The sequence below is a fragment of the Antennarius striatus genome, chromosome 3, assembly GCF_040054535.1.
Source record: "Antennarius striatus isolate MH-2024 chromosome 3, ASM4005453v1, whole genome shotgun sequence".
Lineage (NCBI taxonomy): Eukaryota > Metazoa > Chordata > Actinopteri > Lophiiformes > Antennariidae > Antennarius > Antennarius striatus.
Window position 1 is genome coordinate 25,466,638 of NC_090778.1, and position 17,714 is coordinate 25,484,351.

At 42.1% G+C, this 17,714-nt stretch overlaps 1 protein-coding gene across 2 annotated transcripts in view; it reads right to left on the reverse strand.

Moving 5' to 3' along the window:
- trpm3 (transient receptor potential cation channel, subfamily M, member 3) overlaps positions 1–17,714 on the reverse strand; it is a 93,226-nt gene that overhangs the window by 45,090 nt on the left and 30,422 nt on the right. For both annotated transcript variants that reach the window (XM_068310205.1, XM_068310204.1), the window contains exons 2-6: positions 8,621–8,700; positions 7,367–7,568; positions 5,572–5,785; positions 3,259–3,383; positions 2,245–2,416 (exon numbers count right to left, since the gene is read on the reverse strand). In XM_068310205.1, the coding sequence (XP_068166306.1) occupies positions 2,245–2,416; positions 3,259–3,383; positions 5,572–5,785; positions 7,367–7,568; positions 8,621–8,700 (793 nt within the window). The remainder of the gene's footprint in view (positions 1–2,244; positions 2,417–3,258; positions 3,384–5,571; positions 5,786–7,366; positions 7,569–8,620; positions 8,701–17,714) is intronic.

Genomic DNA, 17,714 nt, shown 5'->3' on the forward strand with positions numbered 1-17,714 from the left:
TCCCCGACAGCACCTCAGGCTATACTTGGATCCCATAGGAGCCCTGGTTCGGGGGAAAATTGATTCACTCCTTGAATGAACGTGGACAGGTAATCAAATAAAGAAATGGCGCTTGTCTGCCAACCCCACAGCTGTGAAAGCCGAAGAAACACACTGACAGACACAAACACACAAACACACACACACACACACACACACATAGAGACATGTAGTCATACATGTACCGCACGCAGCCGTTACACATTTGTGGTGAAATATGAGCTGCAGCGACATTCATACAAGACGAAGGACATGCAGCACATTGTCAAGAGTGTGTGGATGGAAAGCTGCAAGATTTGTGTCTTCATATTACAAAAATCCATTAACACAGGTGACTGTTGGCATCCTGAGCGCCAGACTATTAAATCGAAGCTGGTTAGCAACCTTGAACTCCACTGAGATTTTCTTACACTGTATAGTTTAAGGAAAACTGCCTGTCGCTGAGTATCAGCAAGAGGAATGATTGTGGGTTTTGGGCAGCAGGAGAGGAACTCTAACCACCTCAGGATCAATGAGACCACAGAGGAGTACAGACAGTCTGTCCACACTAACATCCTGATCAAGAAGCTACTGCAGGGCCCCCAGCAGCTGCAGACACTCAGGATGTCCCCACGGACACACATTTACCTCCCTCGTAAAATTGTCAGGAATATCAACGCTCAGCAAACTCGCCAGTCCTGCAGAGACGGTGAAGCTCTTACTGCTGGTTGGGCACAATCCCCGTCAGATACGGTGTTGACACAAATCATTGCAAGTTTTTGTCACTAACATATAGAAATAGTTGTCTGCCATAATGGTTCCATAAGGAAGCAGCGCAGGGAAAAAAGTTCTAGAGGACCTACACCCATCAGCCTGTCAGAAATCTGGATAAGGTCACTGCCACTCCTATCTTATCTTATCTTATCTTATCTTATCTTATCTTATCTTATCTTATCTTATCTTATCATATCCTAACCTATCCTATCATAGTCATCATGGTACAGTACATTACCATCATATGAATGGTCAGATGCTCTTATGACCAGTGGGCGTCCCTTTGCCTTCCCAGCCCCTTTTGTATGAATCCAGGCATAGGATGACAAAGGGAAGTCCATAGGTCACATGACTGGACGACGAACAGGAAGGAAGTTTATAGCTCTGATCCCATGTATACATTTTTCTAGCACCTATGTCCTGACACCCTCATTTTTCTAAACAAGCAATAATGTTAGAATGTCACTACAAAAACCCCAAGGAAATCATATTAAATTGGTTTTACGTTGGCAACAAAAGGTAATAAGAAATAAATCATGGATGAAAACAACTTCCCCAGCCCTGACACACTAAAACAATGCTCAGAGAGGCAATAGAGAAATGTGTTTAAAGTATATCAGTGAGTTTTTGGGTGCACTCATGTCTGTTTCTAATATGTGTTAGAGAGAGAAACAGAACAAAGAGAAAAAGACACAGAAATGTTCCGTTCATGCAAATCCATTTGGGTTCTAGCGAAGGTATAATGTGGAAATTGAAAACAGAGAAACCCAACATGACAGGGACTCATTGGTGGATGAAAGCTCCCCACTAATATGCGTATACACTTTCACACAAACACATTAATACGCACGGGGATGCACAAACAAGTATTGTAATACATTCTTGATGTATGAAGGTGTCTTTTTTTTTTTTAGGACGAAGAAACTGAGATTTCACCACAACAATATTGGTTTGCAATCATATAAAATGTATAAAATATGTCAAAAAATAATTAAATTAAAACATACGAACAAATCCAACATAGCTTTCATTCCTTTATGTGCGTTTGTAGTAATTGTCTCTGGGACAATTTATCTGTGATTATTTGCTGGTTTGTGCCGAAGAGCAGATTATCGATCCTTTGCTTTCTGTGGATATAATCTGTTCATCTGAGCTGTAACAAAGTGATGAAATTAAAAATGAACCTGTTCTGAAGGAAGGCTAACTGTATCACAGCTACCTACAAATACACTATCTGACAGTGTGTTTAGCACAAAGCTGGTAATCATGGTTTTCCTTTGGCTGCGGCTCGGACATATGAACTTAATTAACCCACAGTGGTGTCGTTGTTCAAGGGGGATTACGGTTTCATTATGCTGTTATCGCTTTTTGCTGCGTCATGTCAAAACGCTTCCTCTATGCAGAGAGCGCCGAATGTAGGATGGCATCTAAGGCAAGGTCATGTCCACTCACGTGTGTTGATCTTCTGCAGGGAGATGTGCTTCTCCAGCTGACGTCGCAGTTTGACCTCAGCGCCATACTTTCCTGTGGTGCCGTTGTCTGCCAGGATGAAGTGGGAGTGGAGGGAGTTCAGAACCGTCAGCTTGCTCATGGGGTTGGACATGGTCTGGTATGGACGCACCACCTGTCCAAGAGAAGGTAGCATTTAACACTCCATCCTTTGGATGTTCAATGCAAAGTCTTCCTAAAACCTTTGTCTTCTACTTCTGCTGCAGAAATTTTGATAAATGTTTTGAGAATGTGTTTTCCGTGAGTCATCCAAGTCTATGAAAGTGCATTAATAAATAACTAACACGTCATCTGAGCAAAGGGCTGTGGCAGGAAGATGTTTGGTAATTAATAAATAATGACAAAAAAAAAAGGGTAACCCCTGCCTCTGTTTTCTCCTGTGTGCGTTAGATTCTCCTGTTTTCCCTATCGCAGCTTCTTCTTTAATGCACCCCGATGCATTCATATAATTCAGCGAATGTTTGCACAACGTTAATGACACATAGTCTTAAGGCTCTCAGATTTGGACCGGAGGCAAATTGAAGTAAACTCATCTGGTCATTAGAGCCACAGTTGATGCCAGTCGAGCGTGAGAAAAGCGCTCCAGCACTTAATAATCTAATTTCAGCCACCAACATTAATCGTCTCTGCTTCACTTGTTCAGAAGGACAGAGAGAAGTACGTACTGATGAATTTTTAACCATAACATGACATTGATTCCAGAGATTTGAATGAGTCAGCATGTGCTCCACGATCTCATGTGGTTCTACCAGCTGTCCAATTCAGTGTGAAAGCCTGTTTATTACTGATTGGATTGGCTTACTCAGCATCCCAGTTAATAAACTGTCAACTGCAATTTGCAGGATTTGGCAACTGCAGACTACACACGGCACTTTTCACATGAATGCACATAAATCGGGTTTAAGCATGCACCGTTAGTGTTTCCTATTGTTCTGTGTGTTGTTCTGTGGGACTTACATCTTTGCCAACAAGGTCCTCTTGATTTTCTACGATGCCCCATGGAGCGATGCCGATGGTGCAGATCTTTCCCCTTGACTTGGAGGCGTGATCTTTCAGCGCATCGCCCACATGGCGAATGACCCCTGTATGTATTTGTGGTTGTGAGTGAATATTTGAGAGGAAGGGATTGCAAAATCAATATGCAAGCTAAACTTTGTAAAGATGAAGAGAATCTTTTAAGTGGGTAAAACAACACTGTGGAGGCCGTTGTTGAAACACGGACAGGTTGTAGCTCAAGGCTTCCGGTTGATGTCCTCGTGGGAACAGCAGTCAGGCCCGGAGGCCATCGTATCGCATCTCTCCTCCTGACAATCATTCTTCCTCCACCTCAACTACCCATCCAACATATCCCCCTATCCATTATTCAGGCCTCTCTTTTCCTCTTTCTTGCTTTTGCACTCATTCTGTCACCAAATTTTCTTTTTATTTGTTTGTGTATTCAAGTGCGGACACTCTACAGCATCCAACGCTGTATCACTTCTATCCATCTGTTCTCATCTCTCCTATTAAACGTTGGTGTCCTGTCTTTTTTTTTTTTTTCTCACTTCAAGCAGGCTAAATATAATCCGAGCTGCTAAAAATATTCTCCTTTGTATGGAAGCGATGTGAGAAAAATACAAACATTGGACTCCTTCATTAAGAAGAGGCGAAACTGCACTGAGAAGAATTATCTCTACTGGTAATGTTTTAACAGATGGCTAAGCAACAAAACTAACACGGCTGAGTATGAAAAAAACAACAACAAAAAAACGGTTGATACAATATGTGTTGCATGTTCTTTCACGGGCCCATTTTTGTGTGTTTATTGCTTATTTATTCCCGTGCCAGCTGAACCACGCTATTTTAGAGTTGATGCATTAAAATGTTGAGGGCAGACAACACTGAAGAAAAATGAATCACTGTCACAAATCTTTGCATGTTCTAAGTAAAAAAATCATCGTTTTTATAGAGACAAACAGTGTCGACAAAAAAAACAAAAAAAAAGTTCCTTCACTCCAGTCCATACCAACGTTAAGAACACAATCATTAACTTTAAATACATGATCAGAATAACAGCGGAGCTGAAGTTCACTGTGCTCTCCATATGCATGATGACTGTATTCATGAATAATTAATGCACTACCAAACTGTCAGCTGACATTTCCATATATTTTTATTCCAAGCACATCATGTTGTTGACAAAACACATTCACGATGTCTCATTTTGTTACAAACTCCCAATCATCTCGTCGCTGTCAGACTTGTAAATGTTTTCCTTCTGGATTGCTTCAACACTTCTATTCCTCCAGCTTGAGTAGGAAAAATGAGCTGATACTTCTCAGGAGACACTTTACGTCTTAAAAAGAAGTGTTTATTTCTGCTTGATGTGCATCAAGGAGAATTAAAGATGATTGAATATCAGTCAGTGTCACCTCCAAATGGAACCCATATGCGTACTTATTCAAAATAAATCACAATATAGATAAATATCTACTTCACACCGAGGCCTGTCAGAAAGATAATTTCATTTACTTTTAATTTCATTCTTCAGCCAGGAAGGTCCCATTGACATCTCTTCTTTCAGGGGTTTCTGGATCAAGACTGTGTCCTATTACCTTTGACCCTCACAAGCAAAAGTCCTTATCAGACTTCCTATTCTACGTCCACAATCCAGTCCTCTGAGCGCTTCATGAATCCTGTTCCATTTCAAATCCATTCAGCTACTCAGTATCTCCAAAAGTCTTGAGCCGATCATTCCAACAACCTCAAATCTTCTAAAGCCAGTGGTGAAATTCCCGTATCGTTTTCAACTAGAACACCACTTCTTTTAAGGCCATAAAAGCCGTAATCGACTGCTGTCATTTCTGACACTCTAATCATACATTTTGTACAGCCAAATCCACCTCTTCATTTCAATGTGACACCCTTTCATTGACATTCAGGGCTAAAAATAAGCACTCTGGACCCCCTGAGACGATTCAAATGAATCAAACCATAATGAAGAGCCATCACTTTACCTGTCTGGTCTGACTCTGAGTGCCTCTGAGCATCGCTGAGTGCTCATAATATACTTAAAAGATCCTTTCACAGTGACCTGGCGGTTCAGCGCGGTTACCGCTCAGAGGGGCTTGATAAATGGCGATTTAATAGCTGCTAACTCAGTAGAACATTCGAGCTCACTCATCGCACTCCTGGCTCATGTACAGCCTATCACCCTGCATCAAAATTAGATGAAGTACTTCTCACAAATATTTAGTGACTTCACAGGACTCTAGGATTTATACACGTCACCTGTGTTGACGCCTCCGGTGAAGATCCAGGCTCCCGTCGTCATGGCAGCCTTGATGAGCCCTTTTCCGAAGACCTGTTTGAGCTTGGGCTGCAGCTCAAAGTTCTGCAGACCCCCGTGGACTGAGATGAGCAGCTTGGGCAGCTCTAGCTGCCACTCCTTGGTCATCAGGTGAAGCAGAAGGTCAGGCTTCGTATCATAAGACACTCGCACGTACTGGAAACAGAGACGTGAGTCAGTGGTAGATTATATCTGTATCATCCAGACACATATTAAGAGCAGCGCTCATTAAAAAGCCTCAAGGTTTCACGATTCCGTGGCAGTCGATATCAAAATCAGCACTTGCTTGTCTTGAATGTTATGCTGCAACTGCAACTTTAAGGAAAGTGTGATATTTAATCCAAATGCATGCAAAAAAAAAAAAATCATCCACCCACCACCAGATTATTTTTCTTTAATTTATAGAGCCACATCTTTATAAAAAAATACGTCAAGCACTGCAAGCTTTTACTAATTCTTGATTGCTGGTTCTAAAGAGGAATGAGCTTGTTCTTTAAAGCTTTACTCTAATAATTATAATTGTTATGAAATTTTTAAACACGAATGACGAACGGCCGACGTCGAGCAGCGAAGAAAAGAGATGTTATTATCAACCTGACTGGGCAGGAGGAACTCTCCAGAGGAAACGCATTTAAACATCCAGCTTTTTGTCTAGATAGCGTTGAGTTTGGCTGCTTCACTTTAAACGGTTTCACTTTGTGTCAAAAGCAGTGTCTAAATGCATGGATGAAATATTTTCAAATGACGTTTAGGACTTAATTCACAGATACAGACATCCATTCTTAAATAAATACGATGAGAAGCATTCAACTTAAAAGAAAACTGTGGGGGAAAAGCAACACGGAAACATACAGGGATGTTGCAGACTTGCCTGAGGTTATGACTTCATTTTTTAAGCTGTCACGATATTGATTAGCTGCTCAGCGTGAGTGAGCCTCGTGCATTATGGCAAATCTGTTAATCTACCTGATTCAGTCTCACACAGCCAACCTGATAAGGCTGGATTAATAATTTATGGTTGGGAATAAATCACGCAAGATTCCTGCTTGCTGCAGATGGTGCCACTCTCTCCCCTCGATTAATTGTTCTGTTCCTTCTTGTGTCTTTAAATCGGACTGGCTGGCCGGCTGTAATGTATTTTAAATAGAAGCTGGATTGGAAATGTACAGAAGGATGCTCCGGGAGTTCTTACTCCATGTCATTTTGTATCTTCGTGTTATCTTCAACCCGTTTCACAGCACTGGTGGAGCATCTAACACTTTCCTCCTCTGTACCTGCGTGCTGTCATTCTGCATCACTTCACTGCTGCCACGCAGCATAAATCACATCCAGTTATTACGGCCTTTCAGTTTTTACAACCCTTTTCTAGCAGCATGTTAATCTACTCTGCCTTTGACAGCGTCCGTCAATACATGTCAATCAGAGGTTATTTGTGGACTTGACATCTTGGCATCAAACTCCATTCGTCCATTTTTCACAAAACATTATCCTGATCAAATTGTGTCAGAATTTAGGAGAATGAAGGATCTTAATTCTATTATATAGTATTTTCTACATGTGCTGCCATCAAAGGTGGAAGTCAGCTGTCACACGTCTACGTCTTACCACCTTGTGTTGTTCGGATGTGTATTTTTGGACATTCAAAACCTCAAGGTTGCTCAGCTTTATGTTTGCCTTGGGATGTTGCGTTTCTTGCGCTGAGAAAAAGTGACGAAGCAGATTTATTATGGGAGCTACCATGGCTTTGTTGGAGTGTCCTCCTCCCTGGAACTCAATGGTGCCGAAGGCATCGGTGGGACTGAGCTGCGTGTGCTTGCTGATCGACCATTTCTCCGACAGGCCGTCATTCTTAGCCAAACGCTCGGCCTTATCGTTCTGACTGGATGAGATTCCCGGGGGCAGACCCACATGTTGACCTATCAGACGACCGCAACAGCACCTGGATGAGAGGAGGGGGAGGGGGTAAAAGTAAATGTTAGATTGATATATTACAGAGTCTTTTCGAGTGAGAGAGAGTGAAGCCCCAAGAGGTACTACTGTAGATATAAGAGGGTAGGAGGAAGGGATAACTGCCAGAGTTATACGTCTAGCAGGAGGAGATCAGTGACTCTGAAGTGACAGCATGTCATCTGACTTTCATCTCCTGATTGGTAAGAAAAGGATATGCAGACCCATCAAAATTTTTTGTTGACTCAGTCTCTTTTTGTTTTCTGCTCTCCACAAACGTCTGTCTATTTCTTCCCTTTTTCTTCCTCTTCCTCTCCCTCTCAGCGGCTACAGGAGTTAGCAGAGTGACAGCTATATAAATTGTTACACTGCGACATGAATCCACGCTCATTCAGCTGCAGCTTCATATGCGACGTTTTTACTTTTGCAGGATGGAGCGGGAGCCTCGGGTTGAGAGGGAGGCGGGAGTTTTCTCACGATATGTTTGTGTCATCTCTTACCAAGGATGTTTTGCCTCCCTCTGCCAATGTAGGAAGTTTTGGGGTTTTTTTTACATTAAAACAAAAAAAAAAGTTGATTCATTCGTACAGTTTTCTGCACATCAGCATGTGAGGAGGCAGCATAGGAGGAACCAGATGATAAATCGTTTCGATAGTTCCATTGGTGCCACCTTAAATTAATAGCCCTCTAAAAACGACACATAATATTTCATTGTCTTTGTGAACCAGTCTGACCTTGAATTCCCCATTTGTGGTTCAAACATGTATAATGTCAGCATTTGGCTCATTAGCATGGAGCATCAACCAGTGATGCAAATAGAGGCCAGCGTGATATTACTCTGAGGCATGTTTTAAAAGGTCAGCAGTGAGTGTGTGTTGGGCTTTAGCATGAGCTAAATCTCTCATTAGAGACTTGTTGCTTTTATGGCAAACAATCAAGCAGCTGGATGCTGAATAAAAAATGACTTTCTTTAATTGTAGGATAATTGACAGAAGGATATAATTCATTGAGGTTCTTCTTATTCCCTTCGCACGTCGTACTCACCTATGGGGGTCTTTGGCGCTCACTATGATATGGACACATTCTCTCTTGCTGAACGCTCTTTCTATCCACGATTTCTGTGCCTGTGGGAACAAAGACACGGAGAAGTCTCATCAGTCTCTGTCACATCATAGACTTGTGACCTGAGGAGTGCAGGAGTGACAGCAGACAGACGGCAGCCTCAGTCTCAAGTGATGAGCAGACTTGTTTTTGCCTAGAAGTTCCCTTTGAAAAATTAGAAGCATCCTGTTGGATGAAAAGAAACATATGTTCCACGAACAGCAGTGTGAAGGATGGCAGACAAGAAATACAAGAAGAATTACTTTGACTAATGTCTCAAAAGTTAAAAAAAAAAAAAAAGTAGTGTTTCAGTGACTGTGTTCCACACTGGAGAGGAAGAAAATGTAGAACTTAAATGCAGCAAGGCAGTAAATTATATCAGACGTCCACTTCTTATACACACTGCTATGTGCGTGCATTCATATCAGTGAGAGTGTGTGCGCATCTCTATATGTGTGTGCTTTCTATTCTTGTACAGTATACAATAGCAAGCCCTTTCCATTGTCTTTCATTAAGTGAAAAATGTGTCTTTGCGATACTGCAACGCTTTTCTTTCTCATCCACTGCAGGTCTGAGTGACGGAGGCTGACAAGAGCCAATTAACCTGTGATCCAGAAAGACACAGCTGAGCCGCGGAGAAAGGCTGACGCAAATGCAACACGCTATTACACACATTTGTGTGTCTCCACAGACAAGAAAAACTGCAAAATCCAAAAGGGATCAAGGGGAAGATGACACATCGACCGCAACGTCAAGATCAAAGAATGGATACTGTATACAGAGCTGTATGAGTGTGCTTGTTTTATTCAAAGGGGCGTCCCACTAGTGCTACAAGGAGACCTGACAGATTAAATGTGTCTTTTTTGGTTTGTTAGCTTCACATATTTTAGTTATTGGTGCCTGCTCCCTCTTATGCAGTTGAAAATGAGGATAAAACAGAGTTATACCAAAGGGTAGGAGCACCGGCTTTTGCCTTAATAAAATAAAAGCACCATGTTACAGAGTCAATTTTAAAATTTCATCTATTGCACTTAAGGCTTGGCAGGAGGATGTGCATAAACGGATGGTACGGCAGAGCTTTCGCGTCAACATTCACACATTTTTGTCGTCATAAAAGCCATAAAAGATGGACAAAGGATAAAGAAAGCAATTAAAGATTCAGGTTCTGTCTTTTAATTCAGGTCCATTTCATAATTGAATGTCCGACCCTTCCACCAGGTTTTCATTAAAATATGTTAAATAGGGTCTGTGTAATCCAGACAGACAAACAAACAAACCAAACCTCCTCAACGGAGGTACAGAGTGAGTCTAGGGAGACTCCTCATTTTTGTCTTTTTGCTCTCACACATTATCCCATCAGAGCTCACATTATCCATATCAAAAATCCATGAAACATTTAAGTTGTGCCTCTGTCCTGAGAGATTAGATCTTTTTTTCCTCCTCTCTAGAATAAATGTATTATTGTGCTTTTATTCCCTGTTGAAATAAACCCTAATTCAACTAAATCAGTCGTGCATTGAGCTCTATGTATTTGTGGACTGTTGAATACAACACCATTGATGTTAGCTAGACCAAATGTCACAGACAACCAGAAAGACACACAAACCAGACTCCCAAACCCAGAGTTGAGGGGAACACGGCAGCAATGAAAACAAAAGGATGGAGCTTTTTCTTTCTGCTTTTTATTTCTGGGAGAGCTGCCTCGGCTCGTCTCCCAGCCAGCAGAGCTGAGAGCTGCTTGTACAGGGCTTTCCCCGCTGCCACGGCTACAACAACACACGCCCCATCCGCCTGACTTGCCCTGTCACACCACGGCACGCCAAAACCCACCGCAACCGGGCACAAATAAGCTGGACCTACACACAGGCACACTTACCCTAACACCAGACTTCCCATGATTAACCATTACTGTGTGGGGGGCTGGGGGGGCCTGCTTTTTAGAGATGGCCCTGGCCACGATGAATCAGCAGCAGGCCACAACAACGGCCCCCAGCCCCATTCTTTCTCTGGCATGCTAGAACAGTGTATTCATCCGCCAGCTCATCCCCGGGACAAACTAGATCCAGCAGCACCAGTAGGGCCTTTTACATTCAAGTCCAGGCAGATGGCAAAATCGCAATCAGTCTTACGACAGAAAGGCGTCCCAGGAAGAATTTGCGTCCTGTCGCGCCGCGTCACTTTCTTCCCCCTACTCCCTTTAAAGCTGATTTTACTTCTTCTCTGCACAGACTTTGCATGAAAATACATTTTTCTGCTCTTTTGTACTGCTGAATTTTTTTTGATCATGCCTCCTCTCACGCTGATGATGTTGCTTATGAGATTTGACACAGTGTGATGAAATGGCACATGGCCTGGCCTCCATTGTGTAATTAAGATTTATACATGTGGGGTACGAGGTGTGGGGGGGGGGGACTCATAAGACACCAGCTGTGTGTTTGTGTGTGGCGAGCGAGCAGCATCCGACAGACTGCGGTGGGTCTTGACTCCATTACACTCAGACGGCCACCTCCAACCCCCCCCGTCCTCTGTCTCCCTCCTCACTGTTGTGTCTCTACTTTCTTATTGGTGCCGGTGGTGGTTGGGGGGGGGGTTGGGAAGCTATCCAATCCAATCAACAAACTAATCTCTTTACTTTCTCTCTCCCTTTTTCTCTTTTCTCCCTTTAAAAAAAAGCTGAGTGACTCAGCTTTTAGGATATACATGCAAAAATCCATGCATTTTTAAAAAAAATTTTTTACGAAGAGCAGGTTTTATCTGTCGCAAAAGGCTCCCAAGACTAATTAAATCGAACATCATCACTTTTGCTCTTGTGCGACATGAATGTCTTTCTACTTTTTCTCTTCCTACAACTCCTCATTTTCTTTACAATGACTTTGGCTAACTGCCATCCCAGTGATGAAAGCAAAATGGGACACAGCGGATCCCTCTCTAAAGTACATCTCTAGCACTTATTTTGGTTTTCTGTGATTTGGATTTGGAAGTATTATTATAAAGTCTTTTAAAAAAAAAAAAGATGTCATCTAATGTTCCAAAATTATTATTTATCTCATGACATGATGCATCGAAAATAGTACAGATACAACTTGTACTAGTATTTTTAAAGTTAACATACAAAAAAAAAGTTGGAAATAGATGTCAGATGGAATATCTACATGAATACATTAGGAAATATGAGAAATACATGAGGCAGTGGGTATTCTTCCACTAAACAAAAACTGTGATACTTCAATGAGGACGTTTCATGATGTCCTTTCTTTTGCCCAGTTTGATCAATGAAAAATAACGATCATAGCAAATAAAATAAAAAAAGATAGCATATATTTTCTTCTACAAAAGCAAAATTAAATGTCGACCGAGACTGTAACTCCTTGATTATGAACACTTACCTTTTATTACGTGAGAGGCCACACTGTTGTGGTCGTTCCCTCATGGTTGAAGGCAAAGGAAATATTCTGCCTTAAAACGAAAATGACTGAACGGAACTGATCAGGTCACCTTTCAGTCCACGGAGGACTGGTCTGCTCTGGGACCAGTAGCACTGCTGGAATGTGTGTGTGTGTGTGTGTGTGTGTGTGTGTGTGTGTGTGTGTGTGTGTGTGTGTGTGTGTGTGTGTGTGTGTGTGTGTGTGTGTGCATGTGTGTGTGTGCGCGTGTGTGTTTTCATTGCAATGAAGAGAGAAAGCCCAGAAAAACTACAAAAGTGGTTTTAACAATCGCTCTCAGTCTCACGCCGGCTAACAGATTCAAACATTTAACTTATGAACCAAAACGATAATCAAAAAAATTTTTTTTTTAAAAATCTGACATCACGACACAGCCTGTTAAAAAATCCAGGCGTCAACCAAACCGAAGAATTCAAAATCCAGCAGGCCTTTCGATAAACAGTGTTTTTTTTAAAGAATTGCTGCCCTCGACATTATTTAAGCACCTGTTTCAGATACAAATTCAAGTTTGACTGCCTGGATGTGCTTGTATGTGTGTGTGTGTGTGTGTGTGTGTGTGTGTGTGTGTGTGTGTGTGTGTGTGTGTGTGTGTGTGGGAGTGGAGGGATCGTGTGTCATCTCCTTCAGCCATATTGCTGTCAGGGATCAAGACCAAAGTGGAAGTCTGAATGGCAAGACAGCCTATTAGGTGAGGCAATGTGACATTAATCTATCCTACTCACCGTCCTTACATTGTCCTAAATGACACACACACACACACACACACACGCACAGACCTGCAAACACACACATTTACGCTTTTAAGGTTCCGCCGTTTTCCTGTAGGCTGGGCGGTTTGCTTTCACAGAACGGATTAGTGGACTTTTACATAACACAGACAGGTTTATCCGGACCAGTGGGGGGGGGGGGGGGGGGGGGCTGGGCACGTGAGACGGTAATCTGAACGAATAATACACCGGCAAGATATAAAGAGGGAAGAGATACACACAATAAACACACACAAACAGATATAACACAACAATGACATGTGAATTTGTGAAAATTATCAGAAAGGAAGCCGCTTCACAGGATTTGGTGTAAATGGAAGAGTAATGTATTCCATGTCATGACAGACAGAGCAGTGAGAGGACTGCACCTGAGACCAGACAGTCCAGATGCTCCAAGGCATCACAGTGTGTGTGTGTGTGTGTGTGTGTGTGTGTGTGTGTGTGTGTGTGTGTGTGTGTGTGTGTGTGTGTGTGTACGTGCGCGCACATTAACCCAAATGAGGAAGCAGTGAGGGTGGTTAAGGTCATAATTCTACGCTTACAGACGCAAGAAAATGCATGCAGCGAGCACGATGGGAAAGTATTCAGCCTCTTACATGAATAGAGATTTTTTTTTTCAGTCTAACACGAAACAAAATAATAAAAGTATTATCTCCCAGTACACAGATACATTAAAACACAGCACCCTTGTACCAAAATGTTGATTTAATCTTAAGTACCATACATTATCCTACTACACAACATGCAGCCGTCTGTAAAACACTTATTTCTATAAAAATATAAAAGCAATGCTTGCAAACAATATTTATATCCGAAGTACTCCAAAAATATCAGTGCAGCTAAACAGCTTCGACCCAGTCTTCCTGTTACTGTCCATCAATCTTCACACGTCAGATTTATTTGCACAACGAATCAGACTCGACCAATGATAGATGGAGCAGGAATAAAAGAATACTGTCTGCTTTAAAGCCAGCTCCCTGTAATTGGTGAATTACTGTTTAAATGGAAGATTTGGAAAGTTGGAGAAGAGGGTTTTCTGCAGGAGAAAAACTGATTCAGTCGTGCACAAATGGATCTGCTCCTGCATCAGATCCCATCAGCCCCTCTATTAGACTGTATCTAAGTAAATGAAGCAACATCAAACTGAGTTGGAGAAGTGCTGCTGGAGGTCCTTGAGTTTAACAAGCAGAGTACACAATCATTGTGAACTAGTCTGTGCAGGTGCATCAACGCTTTGTTAACGTGTCTTTCCACTGCACCATTAGATTTTTATTGGTCAACCCCACCGGAAGACTTGAAATGAACTGCATTTAAAATGCATTCATCACAAACCGCTCTGACATCTCCCTGTGTTTATCCCGTCTCCCTTCCCAGACGTTGTCCTCAATCAAGCGCCTCTACGGCCCAGTCAGAGGCGAGCCACGCACACAATGGCCCTGAGACGGGCAGCATTATAGCCAATGACCTTCACAAGGCAGCCATCTTGGGCAGGTCAGTGCATCGGTAAACAGCGGTAGATTGTGACTCAATCAAGACCCACAAAAGACCAATACCAGCTACATGTAGTTACTGCTAGCATTAAGGATGAGGTCACTGCTTTTAAATGCAATCTTGTCAAGGAGAGGAACCACTTATGGAAAGGAAATAGCACTCACTGACCTGAACACACGGGCAAACAGAGTTTATCTTCTTGCAGGGTTGCCCGCCATGCATGAGTATGCGCCACACAAAGCTACACAGACACACACAGAGACACACACACAAATTGAGTTTTCTACTGGATTCAGCATCCTGTAGCTTGACAGTTATTGGTATAGACCAAGAAAACAGCAACAGGGTGTGTTTGAGTGTGCTAGAGTGTTTATTTTAATCAGCAGGAAGCATCTGAGGTCCTTCCTGACAAAAAGACCAACAACTAACTGCAGATTGGAGGCTCCATGTCCATCCACTTGGTGCACAGTGCCTCTTCTTTAACAAATTGGTCAACAAACCAAACAACTCGCCGCATTCCAAACAAATTTTCTCAATTTTAAAATTCCCAAATGTCATGCAGTATTTTTAAAAACTAAACAGGATCATCAGTAACAGACTCATAAACACGGAAGAGCAAAGACCCGGTCCTCCTGAGGAAATTTCCCTCAGTTTCATCATTTCTTATTTCTTTTATTTAGAACCACAGCTACAACCACATTAACAAGAACAGCTCAGTTAAAGTTCAAACACTAACAACATAAAGAACATTTAAATACTGTAATTTGTAAAATGTCACAGGGATTCTTCATTTTAATCACACATTTAAGATGTTTACCCTGTGCAAATTTAAGCTGCCGGATAACAAGAACCTCAATGGATCCACCTGCGAAAAAAAAAAAAAAATCACTTAAAGCTTAGACGATGGGCTCTTCTTTCTCCATCGTGTTTACTTACAAAGAATTTTACGTGGCGGACGTCAGGAGGAGCATCTAACAGCAATGTTTACACAGCTTTATGGAGGTTACAGTTTTAAATGGGGAAGAAAGGGGGAGACAGAATGATAGAAATCTATACATCAATCTTAAATAGCAGTTCCAGGCCGCGTGATGATTTATAATCATTCACAATATCAATGATCAGATCAGTGACAGTGCCTGACCTTTCAACTCTGCAGCCTTGAGGAGATCTTCGCAGATATGATCTGGAATGAGATTTCTGCTATCTTGATGGCCTTTATAGCAGGTTGCATTCAGGTTTATGGAGTGACTGATAGGTAACATATCGATTTTCCTCTACAGGACGCCTTCTGCAACAACAGAGGGCAGATCCAGTCGACGCCCTTCAGCAGCTTCTTGATTTCATTCTGCTCTCCTGTTTTGATTCATATGAAATTTTAGTGGCATCCTTAATACCCCTTAAAATTGAATTTCCTCTTCGAAACCTCATATATTGATGGCTTTATTTAAAATAGACAGTAAGTGCACTTTGCAGCTCTGAGTCTTCAGCAAATGTAAATCAGAGCTCAATATAAAGGCGATAAAATAAGTCAGAAACTCCATGGTGGGATCAAAATGTGAGAGAAAAATGGAGATCAACACTAGAGAAAGAAACAGTGAGGTTGAGTTGGGGAATCAAACGGCAGAGGAAATGAAAAACTGAAAAAAAAAAAAAGACAGGGATTTAGAGGCGTTTATTGCTGCTTTTTTTATCAGCCACAGTTAGAGATGCATCGATCTAATCCTCACGATCAATATCGCTGCTGATACTGATCTTATTAAGCAGATTTAGCTAGATGTGATTGATACAGACAAAATACAATTTCTGGCCTCAGTTTGCCTAGCGCAAATGATCCTGATGAGCTCTTACGCAGCGGGGCGTGGAGATTTTCAATTTGTGAAAATTTGCTTTGAGTTATTTGATATCAGAGCAAAAATGGGCAATCCTCGCATTTAGAAACAGATATATTCTATTTTTACAGCATGTAGAGAAAAACGTAGAGAGCTGAATGACATTAAGACACAAAATTATAAAATATAAACTTTAAATAGCCAATAAATCTTCTGATTTTTGAATGACCCAGCAGCTAAGATGCTCTATAAAAATCTGCAGAATGCACGATTTGTATAAGTGGATGTTTTGTTGTTGTTTTTTATAAAGCAATTGCTTTGCATCCGTTTCCCTCTTAAGCAGACGGCTGTGACGCGCTCTTTTGCACAGTAGTACGCATGTGCGGGTGTGTTCAATGTGTGAGTGCAATGAGAGAATGCTTGCTTGTTTTAGTTCCCGTCATTTTCAATCCATCTCCTGGGGCTAGAATAAGCAGCTCTCTTTCCCACAGGCCTCCACTAAGCCTAGCTGAGCATCTGGCCATGCAGACTAATCAACACTGGCATGGCCATTCTGTCTGTGACAGAGAGAAGGGGGGGGGGGTGTTCACACTTTTGGTGGGTGGAGGTTGTGGACCGGCATTAGCGTGAGACATGATGAGGAAGAGCAAAGGGGTTAGGAGGAGAGTGGTGATGATGGAGGAGGAAGAGGCAGGAGGACGTGGGAGATGTGAGGGGAGGGAGAAGTGAAGATACACGAAGTCGTGATGAGAAGAAAAAAAGAAAATATGACTTTCTGACTGTTTCAGAAAGACGAAGGTCAGACTGACATGTCAGAAAAAGACGGTGCAGAGGAGGGCAATGGAATTAATGGCAGGAGAGTAGACAGAAAAGAGAGAACATCTGAAGCCACCGCGAAGTGGATGTGGCGGAAGAGAAAGGAAAAAGACGAAAATGTAGAAGAGACTATCTTTTTTAAATCAGGCTCCAGGTCCAAAGGAGATTGGGAATTGTGAAAAAGTACCCCGTAATAAGACAGCAGCAGAGAGAGAGGAGAAAGGAAAGTAGGAAGCCGTCTTCGTTTGAGGGGAGATAAGCTGTATCGCTTCGTCTCTGTCAAGATGAGGGCAGAGAATTGAGAAACTTCCATCAAAAGAGATGAGAAACCAGAACAGGAAGCAGGAGTGATGAGAGAGAGAGAGAGAGAGAGAGAGAGAGAGAGAGAGAGAGAGAGACAGAGAGAGAGAGACAGAGAGAGAGAGAGAGAGAGAGAGAGAGAGAGAGAGATGACCGGGCGACCAACGGGCCACAGAACCCCGGTAACCAGAGTTTGATTGACACCTGTCAAGAAGCCTGTCAGACATATTTGGTGGCTGTACACTGATGTGTAGAAGCACAAAAACAGATGTAGCGTATACATTTTTTAATATCTTCACTTAACATGTCAAGTTGAGAAGTTCTGTACATTTTTTTGTCACGATGACATTAAAATAACTGATGGAGTTTCCTCAAAAGCTTTTAGAAAGCC